Here is a 24,425-nt window from a genome sequence, read left to right on the forward strand (position 1 = left end):
GAACAGAGCAAGAAAAACATAGCTGGTCAGGACAATTCTAAGCAAACCCCAAACCGCAAATCCTTAAGCACATAGCCTTCTGCTGTAGTATAATGTCACATTGAGGATATTGACATTGATACAATCCACCAATCTTATTCAGATTTCCATAGTTTTATTTGTACTCCTTTGTGTGCATGTGTGTTTGGTTCTATACAGTTTTATCACCTATGTAGGTTTGTGTACCTACTACCGCAGTCAAGATGCCGAGCACTTGCAACACCACAGGGGCACCTTGGGATGCCTATTTATAACACAACCAGGCTCCCCTCTCCAAATCTTGGCAACCGTGAATTTGTCCTCCATTTCTAAAATTTTGTCATTTCTAAATGGAATCATACCTGATGTAACCTTTTGGGATTGGCTTTTTTCACTGAATATAATTTCCTAGAGATTTCTCCAAGCTGTTACATGTATCAATAGTTCATTCCTTTATATTGCTGAGTACTATTCCATGGTACATGTCTGTCACTGTTTGCTTAATCATTCAACTGTACAAGTGCATTGGGCTAATTCCAATTTTTAGCTATTGAGAATAAAGCCTCTATGGACATTCGTGTAGAAGTTTTTGGTAGAACAAAGTTTTCATTTTCTGAGGTAAACATCCAAGAGTTCAACTATCATATGATAGTTGCGTGTTTAGTTTTTTTGAGGAACTGCCAAATTCACCACACTGACAGTACTGTTTTATATTACTACCAGTGATATATGAATAATCTAGTTTCTTCTTATCCTCAATCAGCTGTTGTCAATTTTTTTTAGCTGTCTGGTAGGTATATAATAATATTTCATTGTGGTTTTAATTTACATTTCCCTTATTACTAATGATGTTGGACACATTGTGCTTACTTACCATCTCTCTTTCCTCTTTGGTGATGTCTCTTCAATGTTATTTGCCCATTCTCTAATTGCATCATTTGCTTACTGCTGAATTTTGAGTTATTTATGTATTTTAGATGCTGGTTCTTTGTCAGATATGTGGTTTGCAGATATTTTCTCCCAGTGGATAGTTCAACCCTTTATTCTCTTTATACAATGTCCTGCAGAGCAAGTTTTTAATTTTGATGAGGCCCAATTTAGCAAATTTTCCTTTCATAAGGTTGATTTGGATGTCAAGGGCAAGTAAAATTTTTTGCCAAAAATCCCAAAGATTTTTATCCCATGTTTTTTCTAAAAGTTTTATAGTTTTATGTTCCCAAGTTAAATTCACGGTCCATTTTGAGTTAAATTTTGCCTTAGGTAACAGGTTTAGGTTGAGGTTCTTTTATATTTTTCTTCTCTTTTTTGTCTTTTGCTTATGGATATCCATTTGCTCTGGAGCCATTTGTTGCAAAGCTATCTTTCCTCCACTGACGTGGTTGTGCATTGTTTGCGTCTTGGTCAAAAATCAGCTGGGTATATTTGTGTGGATCTCTTTTTTTGTGTGGGTTCTCTACTCTGTTCCAGTGATCTATTTTCTATGATGTTGACTATATTTCATTGTTTTGATCACAATAGCTAGGCAGTTTGCCTTAATACTGGTGGTAGCAATTTCTCCCCTGTTAATATTGTTTTAGCTGCTCTAGGGCTTGTGACCTAGAGAATCTTGGGCACATGCGGACAAAGATGCTTCCTTGACCAGGTACCAGCTGTAGCTGGGTCCCTCCTGCCAGCTCTACTAAATGCCTGGTATCTAAGTGAAACAGGGGAGTCACAGGCCCAGCTGGGAAGGACGATGTTTCCTCCAGCTGTTTATTTGTAGTGGGGCTCTCAGCTGATTATCCTTGCCAGCTGCTGTGGTTGTGAGAGAGACTCCTGTTCTACCAGGGAGAAAAATGTGTTGCAGGAATTCTCTGCCTTTAGTGCCCCCAGTTCCTGGTCACACAGCTTTGAAGAATGAAGAAGTGGACCAGACAAAGATTGGTGGACAGCAAAGCAAAGTTTATTGAGCAAGAGTACAAAGTTCCTGGAGAGTGAGGGGACCTGGGAGGGTTGCCCCTGGAGTTTCTAAGTTTAAGGGTTTTTATGAACTTTTTTTTTTTTGCCCATAATCAAAACTTTATTGAAAAACTGACACCAAAATAGGACATCACTGTTGTAAACCTTACAAAATTAAACATAATTACATTATCTTGGTAGATAACTGGAATTACTGAACTGATAAGGCTTTCTGCGATATAACGCAAATTCGAGAGGCTGTGTGGATCATTAGTGTTGCCTTCTTCTAAACGAACACCCCTCTGTGAGTCTGGCCTTTCCTCCTGTTGGCTGGCACAACACTGTTGAACAGCCTACACAAAGAACCACCGTCTGAGCATGGCTGAAAACTGTGGTAATCTTGTAGCAACCTGGACATTTTACATCCATAAAATAGGAATTTGGGCTCTGAACTTGCCGTTTCTTTTTATGTTTTTTTCTTTTCCTCTTCCAAGGACGGGTGTAGTAAATCTCTAGCCAAAGGCATGTTGATTTTTCACAATCCCAGCCAGTCCCGATCTCTAAGGCGACACCCCTAGCGAGAAGCACGCGATCCGGTGATTAGCATCAACTTCCCTTTATGAGCTCTTTCACGGAACTATCTTAAGCAATCAGGGTGTGCCGAGTTGTGCCAATCAGGGCTCTGGTCACGTATCTGCCTACCTATTAGGTTAATGTCTCCATGCTGATGGTCTTTTTTTGCTGACATCTGGCGGTTTATGTCTTTACTGCCCGTTGCCTGTGGTCTGGGCACAAATGCCTTGTGGTCATTGTCTTATTTTAGGACATTTTGCAGAAGTGACTTCTGCAAAGGCTGCAAAGCAGAATGCTAGTGCGCTCCTGTCTAAGCTGCAAAACTGGATGTCAGTGCGGTTTTCTCTCAGCTGTCCTGACTCCATATCTTCTTGTTGGGGACCCTGGCCCTGACGATCCACCTGTCCAACTCACTCCTAACAAGTGCGCCTACGTGACTGCCCTCTTCTGCTAATTTGGTGATCAGAAAACAATGGGTCTGGGCGGTCTTCCTCTGTTGTGTGGGGGGCAGAAATGTGCCTGTTTCGGCACTGTTCTTCCAGTAGTAAAGTCCCAAACCAGCTCACCTTCTCATCGGTTGCCAGGGTCCCCCTTTGGTTGTCTGGGGCATCATTTCTAGACCCTACAGTTGTGCTTTGTGGAGAGGAGCAAGGATAAGATCAGATGTCAGACTCTATCACACAGATATTTGGTGGGGGGTGGGGGGGATGGGGTGGCTGGGTGATAGACATTGGGGAGGGTATGTGCTGTGGTGAGTGCTGTGAATTGTGCAAGACTGTTGAATCACAGATCTGTACCTCTGAAGCAAGTAATACATTATATGTTAAAAAGAAGAAGAAGAAGAAGAAGATAGCAGGAGGGGAAGAACGAGGGGGGGAATCGGAGGGGGAGATGAACCATGAGAGACGATGGACTCTGAAAAACAAACTGAGGGTCTAGAGGGGAGGGGGGTGGGGGGATGAGTTAGCCTGGTGATGGGTATTAAAGAGGGCACGTTCTGCATGGAGCACTGGGTGTTATGCACAAACAATGAATCATGGAACACTACATCAAAAACTAATGATGTAACGTATGGTGATTAACATATAATAAAAAAGGCAATAGATAAGCAGCTACTTATTTCAGTAAAGAAGATACTGGTATATCAAGAGCAACACTTGACCCTTTATACAGAACTAAAGAGAGATTTCGGAGCCTGGAAAATGTGTGCCATATCCCCAATTAACTGATGATGTTCTTGTGCTTTATTAAAATGCTTAAACTCTTTTTCTTTTCCTTTTTTTTCCTTTGACAAAAATAGAATCTGGGCTACATTCCAATTTGAATAAGTACACTGATCTTCCAGATTCTCTTGGCAGTGTAAATCACATGTCGTCTTCTTCATGTTCTAACTAGTGGTACAGGACGGCAGTGCACACAGAGATAGACGCCGAGTTCTACGGAGAGCTGCCTGCAGATGAAACACCTTTCAGTTAATTACCCCGCCGGATTTACACCATCCCGGGAGCCTGCAAACTGTGTACTTGAAACAGCACTCTGCTTCTCTCCCCGATTGAAACCCCCTTATCTTCCTTGCCATTGTTTTGGAATCTGTTTAATACTTTTGTGAAAATAAAGAGATCTGTTTGCTGGGGGAAAAAATCATGTTGACATTTCCAAGTGCAACATTTGGATGAGTGTCCCAGCGCCTGCCAATGAATCCGCACCTACCTCGGTCCTCTACCTACTACATGCTAGTTCTGATGTAGAAAATGTTGGGGTTCAGAGCGGACAGCCAAGAAAGAATTCTTGAGAGGCTTTGGGGCCAAAAAGGTGGTTTTATTAAAGCACAGGGATAGGACCCGTGGGCAGAAAGAGCCGCTGTGCCGGGGGTTGTGAGGAGTGGCTGGTTATAGACTTTGCAGCTGGGGGAGGTAAAGACAAAGGGAAGTTTCCAAAAGGACTTTCATATGCTAAAGGAGACTCACAGCATCCTGGAGGCCTAGCTACTGTCCAGCTAAGGTCATTTTTCCCTCTAGCAAAGCATTAACAGGAAGACAGTTGGGAGTTTCCCGGAGGAATGTTATACTCTGCCTGCCTCAAGGATTTGTCAATGGGCGGCACGTTATAAGGACATTTAATTTTATCTACATTTCCTTCTGCCTTTGTTCCCCATAAGTAGAACTGAGAAAAGTATCTCCACCTTTCCTTCTCAATTGAACACCTTCCAGTTAAATCTCTTCGCTCTTATGTCTTTCTTAATAACTGCTGGCCCAAAGGTCTGACACCCTACAGGATTTTGTATTTAGATGCCACTCTATTTTTTTTTCCCAAAAGATAGAATCTTAAAAACATAGAATTCGCCAGATGTCCAACTCAATCTTTTTAAGGACAAATTTAAACCAATTTACATTGTATTTAAGAACCTCCAGGGAAATAAGTTTCATGATATCTTTTGCAGATACATTCTAATATTGAATAGCTTTATTTCCAAGTAAATTTCTACAAGTAATGATGGGGTTTTGGAATACATGTGAGGTTTGGTGGGGTGAGGTCCAGAGCCAACGACCAGGAAGGAATTCTTGAGACGTCTCTGGTGCAAAAAGGTAGTTTATTAAAGCACGGGGACAAGACCCGTGGGCAGAAAGAGCTGCTGCGCCTGGGTTGTGAGGGGTGGCTGATTGTATACTTGGGAGTTGGGGGAGGTAAGGAAAAGGGAAGTTTCTTTCTTTCTTTCTTTCTTTCTTTCTTTCTTTCTTTCTTTCTTTCTTTCTTTCTTTCTTTCTTTCTTTCTTTCTTCTTTTTTTAAAGGAGGTTTTAAAAGAACTTTCATATGCTAAAGAGGACCTACAAGATACCAGGTGCCTTACCCTCGTCAAGTTCTGGTTGTTTTTCCCTCTAGCAAGGTATTAACATTAGGATAGTATAGTTGGGAGCTTCCTGGAGGAACATTACACTTTGCCCACTTCAAGGATCTGTCAATGGGCTGCAGGTTATAAGGATATTTAATTGTATGTACATTTCCTTCTGGAAGCTAGGTTATTGATAGAAATGCTTTGTTTTTGTAAATTGCTGAGATATTTGTAAACTGACAGAGACTCATGTCTTGCAGGATTGTGATCTCTGTAAATCAACTATTTGTTTTTCCTTTCCTTAGCTTTAGGGCCGCCTGAGGAATGTCACATATATCCTGTGGCTGGGATGGGGGGGTGGGGGGAGTGGGATGTCAGCTTCTGCTTTGTCCTTAGCTTGCCTTCTGTTCCCTTATCAGTATTATAGGCATTAAGGCATTCTTCAAAGAAAAAGAATAATTTTCAGTAGAAGAAAATATTTGACTATTCTTTATGCTAATTAAAAATCGAAAGTAAATTTCTAGAGCAGTGATTGTGAGAATTTTATGGGTTACAGACTCCTTTAATAATCTGATTAAAACTTTTTTTTTTTCACAAAAAGAAGATATATATAATTGCAGGAGGCTCACATGTCACCTAAAGTCCACCCAAAGCCTCCAGGTGAAGAGCCCTTGCTCTGAAATATAAGTAATTTTCCCTGAGAACTTCTAAAGTGTCTCTTCTAAATCTTAGAATCCCTCAAATAGGATGTAATTTAAGGAGTAGAATCCAAAACGAAATTCAACTGTATCAATTATGATTCTTTGGTTATATGTAACAGAAATAAACTGGTTAACTGAAGAAGAAATAAATTCTCTGGAGATATTTTTGAGTACCTGATAGATTTGAAGAAAAACCCCAGACCAGAAATGACATCAAGTCTTTGGCAGATACTAATGTAGCAGGACTACAGTCTCTTTGACAGGCTCCTAATGACTCAGCGTCAGCTCTTTTGTTACTACTACCAAAACAACAGAAGGGATGCAGGGTAGGCAGAAACAGGAAGTGCCCGTAACAGAAGCCACAGACTTCTGAGACGTTAAGAATGGAAATGACCACTTTATCTTCACTGCCATTTAATATCTTGATTAGGGCCACAATTATACTCTTATTATTTACTAACTTATGTCTGCATATAACATATGTATATGAACTTTGAGAAACCGGGATACAAAGGCTGGTGGGCCTCCAAGAAGGACATGCTTTCCAACAACAACTTCCCATGAGGCGCAAGAGTGTAACAGACAAGAAGACATTCTTAGAAGATGGAACCAGGGGCCATGGACATCAACCCAACAGACCAGTCTTTTTAGAGTACAAAGTCAGACCTGTTCATGGACTTCCCCACTTCTTGGGGGGGCAGAGAGGAGGCCTTCACCATGTCCACACTAAGGAATTTCAGAGTCACCGTGAAACGTGCGTGCACATGTGTGTGTGTGTCTTCCATTCCTCTCGTTTCCGAATGAGAGTGCTGAGAGTCTGATCCACAATTACATATGGGGTTTGTGGGAGAGCAACGGGCAAAAAAACAACAACAAAAAAGGGTGCTCCTCTGGCCAAAGACGTGAGTAAAAGCCAGGTACTATTATTGCAGGATTGCAGGGTTCTTGTCTCATGGAGTTGAAGAATGAATTTCACTGACACAAAAGGCTGAAGTGAAGTGAAAGTGTGTTAAGTGAAGGTGAGAGCAGGAAAATAAGTTCTCTAGAGTGAGAGGGGTCCCGAATGGGTTGCCACTGAGGGCTTTTAGTGGCAGTCTTTTACTGAAAACTTGACCAGGAAGCTTGTGGCCTTGAGATTCTTGAGCCGTCTTGGTTTGTTCCCTTATCTCTTGTTCACCTCTGTCTCAGTGTCTCCACCTGCCAGTAATAGTTTTGGAGCCCAGTCAGGGGGGTCAGGGGCCTCCTATCTCTCCTGCACAGACCTTAACCACTTCCCTACTCACAGGACAGGACCTGTGTGCAGAAAGAGTTATAAGGGGATTGTGAGCAGTGACTGATTCTGTACTTTTTAATTAGTGGGGGTGAGGGATGGCACAAGTCTCCGAGGAATGTGGAAGCGAGGCTTTCAGGACGTTGAGGGGCCAGCTGCTGCCAAGATGAGGTTCCTTTTAAACCTTAAGGCACAATGGGGCGCCTGGGTGGCTCAGTCGGTTAAGCATCTGCATTCAGCTCAGGTCATGATCCCAGGGTCTTGGGATCCATCTCCCGTCGGGCTTCCTGCTCTGCAGGAAGCCTGCTTCTCCCTCTCCCACTCCCCCTGCTTGTGTTCCTTCTCTCACTGTGTCTCTGTCAAATAAATAAAATCTTTAAAAAATAAACAATCATTAGGGCACAAAGGAGTTCCTTGAGGAAGGTCACACTCTGCATGTTTCAGGGATCTATCCGTGGGCTGCAAGCCGTAAGGAGATTTTAATTTAAGTTACATTTCTTTTGCCTCTGTTTCCCACATCACTATTAACAGTTTGGAATATTCTTTGTTTAATTGCATGAACATGATGAGCTCCCTGGTTGCTTTAGTGGTATATAAATTTAATATCCTATTTGGAAAAATGAAGCTGTCTTGACTAGGCTATGATACATATCTTCTGTGAACACTGCAGAATACCATTGTTGACAACCTGCCGTCTGGTATCATCACAGGCTCTTAGGGGTGTGAATCTTTTTTCAGGTCCTATAAACTGTATTTTTCAATATTTTCACTTGAAGACCAATCTGATACATTTTGGAAAATGGTCATAAGCATTGCTTTAGACCCATTTTAACATCAGCCTAATAGCCCACATAATGGGGAACAGTGTATTCAATTATAATCTACTGAAAGCCTACTCTGTGAGGTTTTGTGCTATGATTTGTGGGTGATTAAAATGCATAATATATGACAATTACAATATAGTCCTTGTGCTCAAGGAGAATATAACCCATTATACAACAGAGTGTTGAAATCTTTACACAAAGTATTAGAAATGGTCTTAATGTGACAAGCTAGTTAAACAGTAGTGACACAACAGAAGAAATAAAGCTTATCAGACACATTTGAAGCATCCAGGTTCCTGAAGACCAAGAGTTACTGAAATCTGCAAGTGGTATAGGAGCATCTCATGAGGAATTTTAACTTCCCTTCAGGACATTTTTTTGGTCATATCTGCAAACCATAAATGAAACTCCGGATTTCCCCCTGCTTTCTTCCTCTTTGTGTTTATAGAGCCAGAGATGATTTAAATGTTCGTAAATGAAAAGCAAGAGTAAATACAAGCAGTCTGTATGAATCATAAATTGGAAAGCAGCTTTTGAATTCAAGTTAATCATTTTATTTTTTTATTTTTTTAAGATTTTATTTGTTCATTTGAGAGAGAGGGAGGGAGGGAGGGAGAGGGAGCACGAGAAAGGGAAGAGGAGCAGACCCCACACAGAACACAGAGCCTGACACAGGGCTCGATCCCAGGACCCCAGGATCATGACCTGAGCCAAAGGTAGATGCTTAACTGACTGAGCCACCCAGGCGTCCTCAAGTTGACCATTTTAAAAGCTATTTCCAACGGAGTCTTATTTTAATAGTTAATGGCTTCAGATGATTTGCTACGGAAATGATGGTCTTAGGCAAAACTTTAATGTCGGCCAAAGGTTGTTTTTCACACATTATGGTGTAAAATATGCCAGCTTTGGGCACCTGCTACTCCAGAAGCAACTAAAGTTAAAAATGGGCTAAGTTCATGAAAAAATACAAGAAAACTTCAAAATTCCTTCAGAAAAAAATACACAGCAAAATTTTGTATTATATTATTAATTGTATAACAATATAATCAGTAATTCTATCATTAATCAAATAGTTATTGGTGAGGTTGTATCTAATATGATTTTGGCCATTAGCACAAGTTTAATCTTCCAGTTGAAAACAGCATGAAAATTTTTTATTCAAACCTGTAAAATATTATAGAGATGTTAACCAACTGAGCCCAGTTTCACCAGTGAGCTATATTGATTTATATTATTTAGCAGTTTATTAACTAATAAGTCTTTACTGTGTAACATATTATTTTGGAATCTTTTTCACAAAGGCAAACATCATTTTTTAATGAATTTTCTTTGTATCTGTATAAATATATCAACCACCCACAGCTGAATGTGGAATGAAAGAGATACCCATGTGCCATCTGAATTGGTGATTCTGAAATCAATGGTTTGATGAACATTGAAAATAAAGGGTGTCATTATATTATATTCCAGATGGAAAAGGATTTACAGATTAGGTAAGTGTGTTTTTATAATTAATAAAATGTATTAAAAGTGCCTGGTTTATTTGGATAAACTTAGATTTTTTAGTTATGGATTAAAATTATTATACAATGGTAAGTTGTTATGTAGGTTCACTTAAAAAATAAACCATACTGTGTGTTGATGCTGCCATCTGTGCCCATACCAAAAAGAAGGATGTTTAGCCTAAGCGCATGCAAAGCCTTCAAGGTATAATGCAACTATTCCATGAAAACACACCTGTGGTTAGAAACTATTTTATCTAAATTAAGAGGAATAGAATTTGTTTTATAATTGATTAGACAAAAAATGTTGTACCTGCTTAAAACAAAGTTCCTTCATAATGTTAATTTCAGAAATGGGAAGGTCATTGAAACTTTTATTAATCTGTTATTAAGAATCCCACTTGGGATATGGCCCAGGGCACACAGTTTCTTCTCTGAGGCAAATTCCATTACTATATGGCTCTTCTTGCCACTTCTCCCTCTACTTTTCTATTTTCCAAGAGGCAGTGGATACAAGGGCTTCATTGGAATGAGACAGAGACACAAGATAAACATGAGAATTTCATGCCACATGCTTCTAATGTTTGAAAATAGTCTATATAAAACAGAGGGCTCAGAGACTAGAAGTCACTGTTTTTTGTTTTTGAAAATTTGGTTTCTATTTTTTAAAAGATTTTACTTATTTTAGAGAGAGAGCGTGCACACAAGTGGGAGAAGGGGCAAAGGGAGAGGGAGAGAGAGAGAATCTCAAGCAGATTCCACACTGAGCACGGAGCCCAACGCGGGGCTCTATCTCACAACCCTGAGATCACGACCTGAGCCAAAACCAAAAATCAGACTCTTAAATGACTGAGCCACACAGGCGCCCTGAAAACTTGATTTCTAAAAGCCAGTTAAAAGTTTAGTGAGGTTGTCAGCAATTTTCTGATTCATTTAAATGAAGACTGTCCTTTGTTACATTTCAGAAAACACTTTAGTGGACACTTGAATTTTGCAAAAAGGAAAGCGAAAATCCTATTCTTCAGTGGAGGTGTTAGAGACACTGAGGTGTTAAATTGCTCTTATAATGATGATAATGATGTCTCATTATCATCAGAGTTGTACCCTGGGGATTATTACTCAGAAGCCAGACTGTGACTGCAGAAGAGAAACTTATTTTCTCTGCTCTTACAAGAGCCCCTGAGAAAGGGTGTGGAGAGTTGACCTTGAAATACTTGGGAGGGTGCAAAGAGGTAGATGATAAGAGACAAAGGAGAAAGAAACTGAACGAGAAGCCATACATTTGTCAAAGATGATGTAGTCACTCCAAGCATTTATACAGTAATATTTATAGTATCTTCTTACAAAATATTTTTATTTTATTTTTCCTTTATTTTAAAGGTCAAGCACTACATTTCTTTTTTATTTATTAGAAAATACTTCGTTAAGTCTACCATCTTGTTACCTTTTTTCTGTTCTTACCAGTTTTTCTTGTACAGAAAAGATCTAGAAACAAAGCAAATATCCGTCACAGGAGTATTAGCTGATTCAGTGACAATGTATTTGTGCCATGAAATATTTCACAGTAATTAAAAAGAATGAATTCCTTTTGTGTCAAAAGAGATTTTGTATTGTTTGGTGAGAAAAATCAAGACACAATAAAGAATGTATAATGAAATGCCATTTTGTAAAATAGGTCATGATATAAAATATGATGTATGATTATATTAGATGAGTGAAAAACATGGAAATATTTACACTAGGTTGTTATGTATTATTTTGTGGGGTTGGGAGATCACAGGGTGATGAAGGAAAGTTTAGGCAAAGAATAATAGAGGAAAAGTGCATGTGTTTGCATATTTGAGTAAAATTACATATATATGTGTATATATAACTAAACATTTTAATAATAAGATTTAATAATAAGATTTAAGTACATGGGGGCACCTGGGTGGTTCGGTCCTTAAGCATCTGCCTTCGGCTCAGGTCATGATCCCAGGGTCCTGGGATTGAGCCCCACATCAGGCTCCCTGTTCAGTAGGAAGCCTGCTTCTCCCTCTCCCACTCCCTCTGCTGTGTTCCCTCTCTCGCTGTGTATCTCTCTGTCAAATAAAATCTTAAAAAAAAAAAAGATGTAAGTACATGAAAAAAGGAAAATCACCCATCAAAGTGGAACAACTTTGACTGATTAAAAAATACCTTTGGAGTTTTCATCTGAGGAAGCCATGAACTAGAAGTGTGCTTTTGGGAGAAGCCCATTTCCGGTCATGTGCCTCAGTTAATCCACGGCAGTTTTTTAAAACTGGCGACCAAGAACATGCTCTGTGACTTACAAAAACATGGTGCTGGGACTGATGACAAGGGATGCATTTGCAGTCACAGTCTCTATGTCTGGGTGACCTGACTGAGTGTTAGGTAGGATTCAGAGTTCAAAAACTTGTATTGAGCTTAACCCACAACAGCTCTCGCCCAGTGAAGGACACAAATCTGAAGCATATTTTAAAAATATCTTAAAGTCTTTACAGTTAGAAACAAAATTTCCTCTAAGAACCATAGCTGTTTTTCTCATTGTTCAATGTCTTCAAATGCAATCTTGTTAGCCCATTCATGATCTTGTTTTACTGTTTACCAAAAATACAGCAATTCAGAGGGAGACACATCAATGTTACTGCATTTTAAATATTTTGAGGCACTTTTTATTGAAATTGGAAAAATTGAAACTCTAATGACTACTCGAGTTATAGTTTTTTGAGAGAAACCAACAAATGAACATTAAAACGCAGGAACTCATTTTAAGAAGGAAAACCTAATACCTTATCGGTAGGGAATGTTATAGATCACACACAAAAAAAGGAAGGAAGGAAGGGAGAGAGGGAGGGAGGAAGGAAGAAGGAAGGAAGGAAGGAAGGAAGGAAGGAAGGAAGGAAGGAAGGAAGGAAGGAAGGAGAAAAGGAAAAAAAAAAAAAGAAAGAAAAAATAAGAGGTTTCCTCTCCAGAAGAAGGTGGTGAGTATTGGGCACCGCTGGTTACTTTTTCTTTCCTTTCTTTTTTTTCTGTGTGTCTGGAGACAGCGTCTTCTTCTCTGGCTCCACCGGACTTGTTTCTTCCTCCGTAGCCAGAGCTTCTAATCTTAGGCGCTCAGCTTCCAGCAACTTGTTTCTATACTCTTCCCTGATATCAAAGATCTTCTGTCGGGCTTCATCTAAAGAGTCCTATTCCAAAACAAAACCCCAAGCAATTAAGATCTACTGATAAAGGCTTATGGTCCCAGAAAGAAATTAAAAAAAAAAAAGCAATCCCTTGATCCCTTCCTCATGCCAATAAGATTCCTGTGGCAAATGACTGAAGAGAGATGTAGGGAAAAAATATGAGGTTATGGTCTCAAATGTTTATCAATACATGAAACATGAGAGAGCAACAAAGGGTACATGAGATTTTAACAAAATGGTAAATAAAAGCATTACTAAGAGAAAGAGAGAGAAAGGGAAGAGATAGGCATGAGTTCAAATATAAGCTCTGAGAAACATGCAGCTCAGTGTGTTTCTAACCATAATTGTGCTCAGTAAGTTACTAGTTCCCCACATTGTACTAGACCTGAGGAAATGTGTCTGACCTGTACTTGAAGCAGTTCACTGCTTATCTTTGTTAGTGTCAGTTTGGCTTTTGTTCAAGAACACCAAGCTAAATCCGAGATCACCTCTTGGTCCAATTCTTACTTACCCCTACCCTCTCCTCCTGGATCAACTGATTCACTTGGTTTTCTGGACCTCATACCCCATTGACTTTTCTTCTACTTCACTAGCTGCTCCTCGTCAGTTGCCTCTGCTAATTTCTCCTCTTCTCCTTCATCTCTTAATGAGGAAATGGCCATGTCTTAGATCCTTAGACCTCTTTCCTTAGTGATTTCATCTAACCCCATGGCTTTAAATTCCATTTCTATACTGATGAGGGTCCCCCAATTTTTTAATCTAGAGCCCAGATCTCTCTCCTAAATTCCAGAACCATATATCTAACTTCTTTCAATATCGCCCACATGACTGTAATAGATATGTAAGAATGCTTTTCTCCGATACAATAGAAATATTCAAAAATGTCCCAAATTGAAATCTTTGTCTTTCCTTTCCAGCCATCAGATCTGATGGCAACTCAACCCTATCAATTGTTTAGCCAAAAACCTTAGAGCATTTCTTGACTCTTTACTTTGTCTTATACCAACAATCCATCAGGAAATCCTGATTCTACTTTCAAAATATATATAACTATAGTTAAATTATAGTTTATATTTTCAAAAAGAAGCATAATTTTCAAAACTTAATGTCAGTTCCAGGCAACATTCTAAAAATATTCACAAATAAAGCAGTGATATAACTTAAGTGCCAATGTAACTTCCCTAAGAAACTTTGGCTTTCTTGTTTCATTTGCATTTCTGACAGAATGGGCACAGTTATGGTTCAAACTGTTGATTGTTTCCTGTTTCAAAAATGATATAATTTAAAAAAAGGATTAATGAAGTGATGCTAGCCAGAAGAGAAGTATTCAGAAATGACTGTTTTTGTCTTCATTGCTGAATTCTTCGAGAAATTTTCTGTGGTTTTGCAACTTGCATGATTGTGGTGGAGATTATGGCAGAGATTAAGCTTTTGGTGAGAGAAAAGTCCTGTATCCACCACAATAAAATTGGCTTCACTAAACCGATTGTACAAGATGAGAGTAGTACCGTATTAAAAAGAGAGAGAGAGAGAGAGAGAGTCATCTGAAGGATTTAGTGTAAAGTTAAATTTAATATATGTCAGTAATCTCTTGAGGATTGGTATCTTTTTCTCCCATCTGGTAAGAAATGGTGGGTACGGATAATGTTTCTATTAAGGGAGACTCAACCAAAACTAAGGTGTTTGTGCTTCACACTTAAAGAATGAGATCCGAATTAAAAAACCATCCCCATTAACATTTCTTCCCTATCACCTTCCCATCTACTGCATTTGCTTGTCTGTTAAACAAAGAAAAAACATGACTGGAAATAACGAAATTCCCTTTTGTCTTATAATATTGTAACTTAAAGTATTTTCTACACGATGAATTAATCTACATAATTTTAATATTCACCCAGCTCTCTTCACACATATTTTGTTGTTGTCTTCTCTCTCTTTCCTCCCATTTTTGTGGATAGATCCTCAATACTGCATTATGGAAGGGTTTAAGGAAGTAAGTGAAATTCAGTGTGTTTCACCAGTCCTCCATCTTTTCTGAGAAGTTGGGAACTAAATGCTTTCAAGACTTCTTTCCACCCAGGTCCTATATGATTCTATGATATCTTTTTAACATTATAAGAGAATGTGTCAACTGTAAACTGTATGTTGAGACTCACCCGCATCTCCCCATACATCTCCAGGATTTTATCTTTTACTTTAAGCTGTTCCTCTTGGTCAATGTCTCGAATGCTGAGGACTCTGGTCCTATACTGACGGAACTGATGAACCTCCTCTGCCTTTTGCATTGCCTGCTGCTGGTTCAATTCCTCTGTTTGTAGCACAGGGTCGTTGTCTATCATTTTTCTATAAAAACATCAAAAGAGATGCATAAATCATTTTGGAATGCTGGAATGAACTTTACTTTAGAATTCAAATAATTTAAAATCATATGGACAGTGTAGTGGTCTGAATCCAATCAAATGTTAGGAATAGAAAGGATAAACTATTATTTTTCGATGAGCTATGCTCCATTTATTAAGTCACTAATATTTTAGGAAAAAATTCTAGGAAAATACCAGTAAAAATCAGATGCTTCATCTGATGAGGTGTTCATGGAATTGGTGTTGGAAAGTATGAGAATATTTTTTAATTATGCAGTTAAATAATGTTGAAAATATTTTCAAACATAAATATGCTTGAGTAACTATCTCTCTCTGTTAATCTTGTCTAGTTCTTGATAAAATTGAACCTACTTAAATAATGCCAGCAGGCGTAGTGGGAATTTTCTGCAGCTCAGGTCACCTTAATCAGCTTACAAATTAAATCTTTACAGGAAATATTCAAATGCTTTTATGATTGACTTAATAAAACATTTGCTAAATTTGAGATGTAAAATCATGTACTCCTAAAAATTTGAATACACTGAAGTATATTAAGCATTTCAGTTCAAATTTTGAGTTGTTTAGCAACTTATTAATGTATCCAAAATTCTATGAACACAGATGTCCGCCTTAATCATGTTTATTAAAACTTACCGTTCATACTGAGTTAAATTTACACATGCTAGTGCTTTTCGAATAAGTCGTGGAGACGTTTCCAAAATTGTTAGGGATCGTGAATGAGGCCCTGTTAAAAAAATAAGTCTTAGACTTTGAAAAAAGAATGAACACTGACTACATGGCTGTTGTAGCTTATTTTAATTAAAAATAATATCTTCTGTTAAAAAAAACAACCATTGCTTGGACTTGTCTAATTTAATATGATTTTAATGTGATTCAATTTACTTTATTAAATATAATTATATATATAAATATATATATTTAATATGACTCAATTTACTTTATTAAATATAATTATATTTCATATTTATCCTCTAGCTGGTGTACTATACTTAGAGTTACATGAAGGAGATGGCAAAGTGAATATACTCTATAAGAAGAGTAACAGAATGTTACTGTGATGGTAGTTAAATGAAGATGGAGACAAGAAAAGTCATACTGTATTTCATTATAAACAAATTAAATGACCCAATATTTAAAACACTTCGTCTAGGGGTAAAAGCCATCATAAGCGCTATGGGGGGTGGGATATAAAAATATTTAAGACATAGTAATCTACTTTAAGAAACTTGTAGATCCAGTGGAGTAGGCAATATATAGCAGGTAAACACTGAAAACCAAGTTAGCAGGAAATTTCTACTCCCTAAACTCATTTGAACCCACAAGAACAAACTTAAAAAAGAGACTTTAGAGTCTATGATGTTAACCACTCAGGCTTTCCAGGACATTTAATCTCCTTTTAAAAAAATTACTGGAGTACAAAATGTCATCAAATTCACCCATTTTAAAAATGTAATTCAGTGCTTTTTCGTATGTTTACAGAGTTGTGCGACCAGCACTCAAATCCAGTCTCAAAACATTTCTATTCTCCACCTAAAATCTCCTGTGCCTTTTACAGCCCTTCTCCATTCCCATCACAAACCCTGGGTAGCCATCGATGCACCTTGTCTTCTATAGCTTTGTCTTTCTTGGACATTCCATGTAACTAAGAATGGTAAAATGACATCTAACTTTTTAAGAAACTGTCAAATCATAGTGTTTTGATTATCATTAGCTTCATAATAAATTCTGAAAACATGAAGTAAAGATCCTCCCCCTTGGTTCTTTATCAGAACCAGGTCTTTTGCATTTCCAAGTAACTTTTGGGATCAGGTTGCTAAATTCTATAAAATGTCTAACCAGAATCTTGATAGAGATTATACTGAATTTATAGATCAATTTGGGGAGAAATGCCACCTGACCATATTGAGTCTTCTAGTCCAAAGCATGGACTGCCTCCTTCTTTCTTTAGATTTTTAAAAACCTCCTTTAGTGACGTTTTGTAGTTTTCAGTATACAGGTCTTGCACTTTCATTAAATTTATTTCCATACATTTATTACTGACATTACTGTGAATGAAACGGTCTTAATTTCCTTTTTTAATCGTTCATTGATACTATGTAGAAATGAAAGTAATTTTTGTATATTAATCTTGTATACTGTACTTTTTATTTAGTTATATGCCTTCAGAGTTTTAACATGTTTTTTAATTAATTGTTTTTCAGTTTATTAGTGCTTTTTGGGAGAGGCTATGTCAGGTCCTCACTTTGCCATCAAGATGTCTCATGCCCCATGGACTATTTAATCTTGCTTTTTACATGTGGTTGTGATAGCCTCCAACAATATTGAAAAGTGCTTAATTTATAACAACTTGTTAAAAGTGATCACTCATTCAGAAATAAAATCTAATATAAACCTTTAAAAAACATTTTAAACATGATATACAAATTAATTTTTCATTTTTTTGAAAATACATGAAGAAATGGTACATGTGAAAAAACAGAATATCCCAACTCAACTCTGTGATGAAAACATAAATTCAACCACGTCTTTCATTTTATAACAGAAAACGTTCCTGAAGAATTGACACTTTACAATATGTTTTTTAGAAACCAGTAGCCAATAACTTTTCTTTTTTCATTGTGATGACTATGGAATCTTAGATTTCTAAAGTTCATTTGCTTTTCTTCTGAACATACCTACCTATGCTGGCTATATTTTTGGCATTTCAAACATGAGACTGGAAAGAAAATACTTACTGATTAATTAGATAGTTGTGTTTACTTGCCTCCTGCCAAATAACATATATTTAAACAGAAGAGGGTGTGGGAAAGGGGCAGAGAAGTTTAACCTTCATGTCCTGCTACTAAACTCTGTTGTGTTAGAATAGGGTGTGAGTGTATTATGACAGCCTTGTTCCTCTAGAATAGTGCAGCCTAAAATGTGTGTTTGTGTGCGCGTGCTCATGGACGTGTGTGTGTACCATCCTACCGTCTGCAAAGTGGTCCTCTATGGGATAAGTTCTGAAAATAAGAATATGCATTTAGAAATATCTTTAAAGCCATTGGTCATTACTGGGCTCGTTTTATTACATTTTACAGAAGTTTCCACTTCCAACAGTCTAAGGGAGAAAACTTACTTCATCAGAGGTAGTCTGAAAATCGCTGTTCAAGGCATAGTGATTGTGAAGGCTTGGGAAAAGATGTGGGAATAAAGACAAAGATCACCTGCAACATTTGGAAAAGGCATTTTCTAGAGGCTCCCAGAGATAAAGGGGAAGTGAAAAGCAATGTTTAGATTCTTGAACTTGACCTGGCTTTGGTATTGAGGAAGAATACTTAGGTGTGAAACCCATAATGGTATCATTTACATCTGCCCTCTGGTACTATGAAGGAAATTGTTCTAAGTTACCTATTATATGAAAATAGGAAGTAGCAAGAATAAGGTAGGGTTTTTTCATTTTGTTTTTAAAGATTTTATTAATTTATTAGAGAGAGAGAGCATGAGTAGGGTGAAGGGCAGAGGGAGAAGCAGACTCTTCACTGAGCAAGGAGCCAGATGTGGGACTCCATCCTGGGACCCCGGGATCATGACCTGAGCCGAAGGCAGATGCTTAACCAAACGAGCCACCCAGGTGCCCGAGAGTAACGCAGTTTTCTGGGAATCACAAATATTTATTGGAATATAGAGACCAGATCATGCAAAGCTCTCCCAGGGTCTGTGATCTTTTATGCGTGATGCTTCTCCAGGAGCAAGGGCCAATATGGGGCACCAACAGCCAAGGTGGGAGCAAAGCATGGAGTTCCAGAGAAGAGCTGGACAACCAGACCCACAGGTCTCAAGCAGGATTCCTTCTACATCCCCAGTACCTGGGGTCCATGGCCATGTTTCAGTGCTGTAGGATGTCCTGGAAACCCAACAGCACACCTCTTCTTGGAGGGAGAAGGGGTCAACTTTTCTTGAGATTGTGGGATTGAATTTATATTTTATATGTAATATATTTTTTGTATTATTATATTATACATATATTATTTATATTAAATAAAAAATGATAATAAAACACACAAAAAAACAAAAACAAAAAAACATTTCAGAACGTGTTGGAGACATTTTTGCTTGAGGACAGGCCACTTTGGCCTCAGTCCTCCATTCTCACTCACGTTTACCTTTCCTCCCTGTTTCCTGCCCCCCTCCTTTCCATCCCAAAGTACACCCTTTCACAGTGCTGTGAACTTTAATAGAAAGATGTGAAAACCGAAGGCCAAAAATGTGAAGAAATGAAGAGCAGGAGAGCTGACACGGAAGCGGTCCCTCCCAATACTGGTCTGGGGCTCTGCGCAAAAAAGGAAATCTGCACCGTGACTGAGGGGACACACGACCAGAGGGTGGAGTGAAGAGTCATGATTGTGTTCCATTTTCGCAACTTAAAAAAATTACCTTGTTAGCATATAAATAAACAGGTCAACCTCCGAGTGTAATTAGATTTTCATTTCACATGTCTTTAACCAGGTGTGGGGAGAAGTTTGTGTGCCGTTAGAGATCACAACCCGTGGAATGGAAAAGAACTAGGATTAGAGTCCTGATTCACACCACACTGTTTCCTCTTCCTGCCCTCGCGTGAGGCATCTATCAATCACTTACATTCTGAGGCAGAGATAGCGGCATATGCTTTGTCTAGTTCACAGAGGCCCCAGTGAGATAATACAGATGCAAAACCACTCTACAAATGAAATATTAATACAGAATGATAGACGTTATTCTAAATAAGTTGTAATGTTACGTCATGTATGTCATTATTTATTAAATGAGTGCTTACGTTCAAAATATTGGCTCAAAAATGGAATCTTTTGTTACTGTAGTAAAAGAGCCCTTTGAATTTTGGAATTTTCCTCTTCCCTGTGGAAATCCTTCAGGGACATGTTTTAGCCATAAACAGTTTTTAAATTTAAAAATTCTGACTGGTTTAAAATTTTGAGAAAAGAAACATTGTTGGTGTTTCCGAGGATGCCTCCTTCCAAAATATCTTTCTTTCTTGCCTGGGTTCTGAACAAGTAGAGAAATAAGTAGTACGACTTTTACTACTGATATAAGTATAATTGGAGAATGTAACTCCATGTGAGAGGCAAACAGGCCTCGGTCACAGAACTCGACAGCCTGCTGACCCCTGCTGTCCCCCTCACTATCACAGGTAGTGCCTGCAACTCACGGATGAGCTAGGGACTCAGGATCCCCTGTGGGCAGCCCAATTTATTGTTTCAACCACATAGGACACTTAGTCCCTTAGCAACAGAGAGTCCAGGAGCTGCTCAGGGGAAATCCTTCCTCAGGGAAGCCAGCACAGAAAAGACATTTCTCTGTAAAAACTTCCATGGAGATTTATGTTCATTTTAGTGAACAAATACGAATCCCCATTATATGAAAATGAACCAAATCCATGTGGTTTGTGCACCACTGAAAACTCCTCTCCTCCAAAATTTTAGAATACGAATATTTAAAATTTGTTATAAAAGGTAAAAAGAAAATATATCATGTAGCCTGTGACAGATAAAACAAAAAGGATCTGCATTTGGCAGCAATGGCACATGCCGTCGTTGCAATTTTATTTTTAGTGTTTGTAGACACAGAGAAGTGTGCAAAAATACACCTGCTATGGTTTGGTTTTGTTTTTTGTTTTTTGGTCCACTTCTATCTTTAAGATAGCTACTGTGCAATGAGGTCCTTGAGCAAGATTATCAACTCTGATAAGCAAAATGAAGACCTATGAATCCCAAATACACATTTTTCTGTGCTATAACCCGAGGCATCGCATGTGTTTGTTGGTGTCTTTTCCAGAATTTTTATTTCCAAGTACATATTTTTCTTACAAATGAGAATACTACTTACTGATCTCCTTTCGCACACTCTGCTCCTCCTTCCCTGCTGGGGACATTCCTCCACTTTCGCTGTTCCCTGACTTGGACAGATCCTTCAAGCCCTTGCCCATTTGCCACTTCTTCCACAGCATACTCCCCAATGGTATGACATCTTTACTCTCGGAACTCATGGAACCCTTTGTGTCCGACTCTTTTGTGGCACTTGAGGACATTTCAACTACAACATGACATGTGTGTTACTGAAGACAAACTTGCATTCTATAAAATCATATGCAGAAAGTAACGAAGGCATGTGGGAGCCAGGTTTGGAGCCTACTGGAAAGCTTTTGCAAACCAGAGCACTAGCAAAAACAATCTTTGGTAGCCTCAGATATCATTGTGGATGGCCCAGACCACCAGTGTGTCTGGAAGCGCCTCAGGATATGAACACATCACATAAAAATAGAGGCTTTGGGGTGGTGAGACACCACAAATGGAAATGGGATCTCTGAACCACTGGGTTCCCTGGAAGGGGGGCCCTGGAGGAGATTCAACCTGCCTTGTGTGAGAAATGTATGTGAATGGGGTTCTCCTGTCTGAAGAGGGAGGCTGTGTCTCGGCACTTGGCTTAAATTTTCTTAAAATAGAGCTGAAAAGAGCTCTTGCTTGTGAAGTTGCAAAGCTGGAAAGTTTTTCCTTAATGCTATAATTCTACTCCCACTGTTCTAGATCTCTATGCCTGGGGGGGGCGGGGGAAACTGTGTAAAACCTACCACAACTTCCACATTATGTAAACATTTCCCCCCCCATTTATCAATTGCAGATAATTTAATTAATGTTATATTCTGCTTTGAATAAAAGGTGATAATAGGTCAGTGCTTGAAAGCATGGAGAAATGTTGAAATAAATACGTTTTAAGATACTATTAAAATTGATGTACCCTTAGAGCAAAATGGATCAAGAAAAAAGAAATTAAAATGAAAATAATTCCAGGAAGTTTAACTTAGATAAAATAGACAAATTTCTTATAAAACACACTTTACTAATCTGACACAAGAAGAGTTAGAACAGCTTAATAGTGAGGAATGGAAAGTATATACTGTATGAGTCCAGATATATGAAGTTCAAGAACAGGCAAAATGAAAACAGGGTAATAGAGGTCAGACTAGTAGTTACCTTGAGGGAGAAAATGGCTGAGGGAAGGGGAATGAGGAAGACTTTGGAGTTAAGTGTTTTAGATCTTGATCCGAATGGTGGTTCCTGAGTGTATACATATGTAAAAATTTGTCAAGCTGTACAATGAATATTTGTGTCTTTATTGCATGAATGTTGTAGGACAAGGTCAGCCTCCTGTGAGCCTTGTTCTCCACTAGGCCTTGTCCTTGGCTTGTGAATTCCAGCTTTAGCAAAGAATCCCGCTGGACTAATTTATCAAGAATCACCACTCATGCTTTGATATCCAATCCAGCTCCTCTCTCCCTTTCCCTCCATACCTAGCCAAGTTTTCTGGGTAACTCTCCACCCACCCCCTGCCTAGTCGCTACAAAGCCCCACTCGTCCCTGCAGTATTCAAAGTTGAATTCAACCTCTCTCTCTCCTACTGCAATAGTCTTGACTCCTTCTGCAATAGTCTTGAATAGTGTCCCTTGCCATTTTTAACAAGTGTCCAGTGCAACAATTTTCTTTTGCATATAACTGTACATTTCTAAAAACAATAATACAATCTAATAAAATAATAAAATTGAAAATAAAAAATGATAGAATCATAATATAACCTATTCACCTTTGTGTTCTTAATATGACATTAGACTTTAACACTTAGAAAAGTGAGTACTTTAGGAGTTAGAAATATTTCAAATCCCGACTCTTTCACTTTTTAGGTATGTGACTTAGGAAGAGTTTTGTGACTCTGAGCATTGGTCTCTTTATCTGTAAAATAGGAATAGCAGTGTCTACCTCATAGTTGCTGTAGGTTAAAAGGAGATAAGCAAAAAGTGCTGTGAAGAGTACCCAACCCAGGAAACAAAATCAGGGTGATATTTGTTGTTTATACTCTTTATATGAAAAGTTAAGGGGCATTATCTTTATAAAAAGCATTGAATTGCATTCCTAAAGACATAAACATGGAAAAGTATGATTGGGGATGTTAATGCCTTCGGCCTACCCGGGCATCCCAGGGAGGTTATAGATGGGGGCACTCAAGGGTTAGTGACAAGGTGCTCTGGGGTCATGGAGAGCTGTCTGCAAGCTGGCCTTGTCTCCAGGTATCCTCTGAACTTAGCAAATTGCAGAGCAAATTACCCTGGGCCTGTGTCCTTATTGGTAAATTGGAAACCACATTATAGATTATAGTGGATTTATGTGAGTGTTCAACGAAATAATTAGTATTTTCAGTTCTAGGCCCACAACAATCATTCAATAAAAGCAGTTAGCTTGGGGCACCTGTGTGGCTCAGTTGGTTAAGCGTCTGCCTTCGGCTCAGGTCATGATCCCGGAGTCCTGGGATCGAGCCCCTCCTTCTCTCTCTGCTCCCCTGCTCCTGCTCTCTCGCTTGCTCTCCCTCTATCTCAAATAAATAAATAAAATCTTTTTTTAAAAAAAGAAGTTAGCTTTATCTTATTGCTATTGTTTATAGTTATTGTTACTAGAAAGGTGCCAGATTAACAGTCGTGGGCCTGCCTTCAAGTTCACACACTGCTACCTTTGACTTAGGCTGCATTCTTATTTCTGGTTTCATCTTTTCTTAAACGGAGAAAACCACATCTACTTGGGGAAAAAGCAAACATCTGCTTGATAAGAAAGAAAAAAAATTCAGAATCTATTTTCCTATCCTGTAAGATGCTCTGTCTTTTAAGAGGTGCAAGGCACAGCTCCGTGCTCTCAGGCAGCTGGGGCAGGGCTCACTGACCTTCCTCCAGCACTTTGGCTTGGCTGTCAGACACAGGCATGCTTTCTGCATCTGGTATTTTCTTAATGAACCGGCTGAGGTAATGCAGGCGAGCCTGGGAAGCCTAAAGAACAAACACTGTCAACGAACGGTCCAGGCAACAACATTTAAAGAGTACATGAATGAAGGAGGAAAGTGAGAATAAATATGGCAGTTTGAACTAGGCCAGTTCTTATTATCCAAAAACCCAAATTCTGAGCCATCCATAATTCTGACAGTTATTTTTGAGAACTAATGAAGAAGCAGTCCTAAAACGAATACACAAGGCATGCAGCCTTAGATCCAGTTGCTCCTGAACCTTTTTCATCTGGCTTAATAACCCTGAGTTGGAACATGAAACTCATATGAGTAATAATGGATCATTATAGCAATGATTCTTACATAAAATATAGTAGGGAGGGAGACCTGAAGGATGTATATTCCA

The 24,425-nt window shown here is 38.6% G+C and overlaps 1 protein-coding gene and 1 pseudogene across 1 annotated transcript in view; both read right to left on the reverse strand.

Annotated features, from left to right (window-relative positions):
* Positions 1-2,057: 2,057 nt before the first annotated feature.
* LOC114209295 (small ribosomal subunit protein eS27-like pseudogene) lies at positions 2,058-2,532 on the reverse strand (annotated as a pseudogene).
* Positions 2,533-12,630: 10,098 nt separating this feature from the next.
* Positions 12,631-24,425, reverse strand: part of ADGB (androglobin) — a 158,614-nt gene continuing 146,819 nt past the window's right edge. The window contains exons 32-36 of the mRNA XM_088023849.1: positions 23,959-24,065; positions 21,086-21,207; positions 15,860-15,950; positions 15,002-15,188; positions 12,631-12,848 (exon numbers count right to left, since the gene is read on the reverse strand). Coding sequence (XP_087879975.1) covers positions 12,663-12,848; positions 15,002-15,188; positions 15,860-15,950; positions 21,086-21,207; positions 23,959-24,065 — 693 coding nt within the window. The 3' untranslated portion in view covers positions 12,631-12,662. The remainder of the gene's footprint in view (positions 12,849-15,001; positions 15,189-15,859; positions 15,951-21,085; positions 21,208-23,958; positions 24,066-24,425) is intronic.

The sequence above is a fragment of the Eumetopias jubatus genome, unplaced genomic scaffold (assembly GCF_037043125.1).
Source record: "Eumetopias jubatus isolate StellerSeaLion01/CBP00866 unplaced genomic scaffold, mEumJub1_p1.0 scaffold_6, whole genome shotgun sequence".
Taxonomy (NCBI): Eukaryota; Metazoa; Chordata; class Mammalia; order Carnivora; family Otariidae; genus Eumetopias; species Eumetopias jubatus.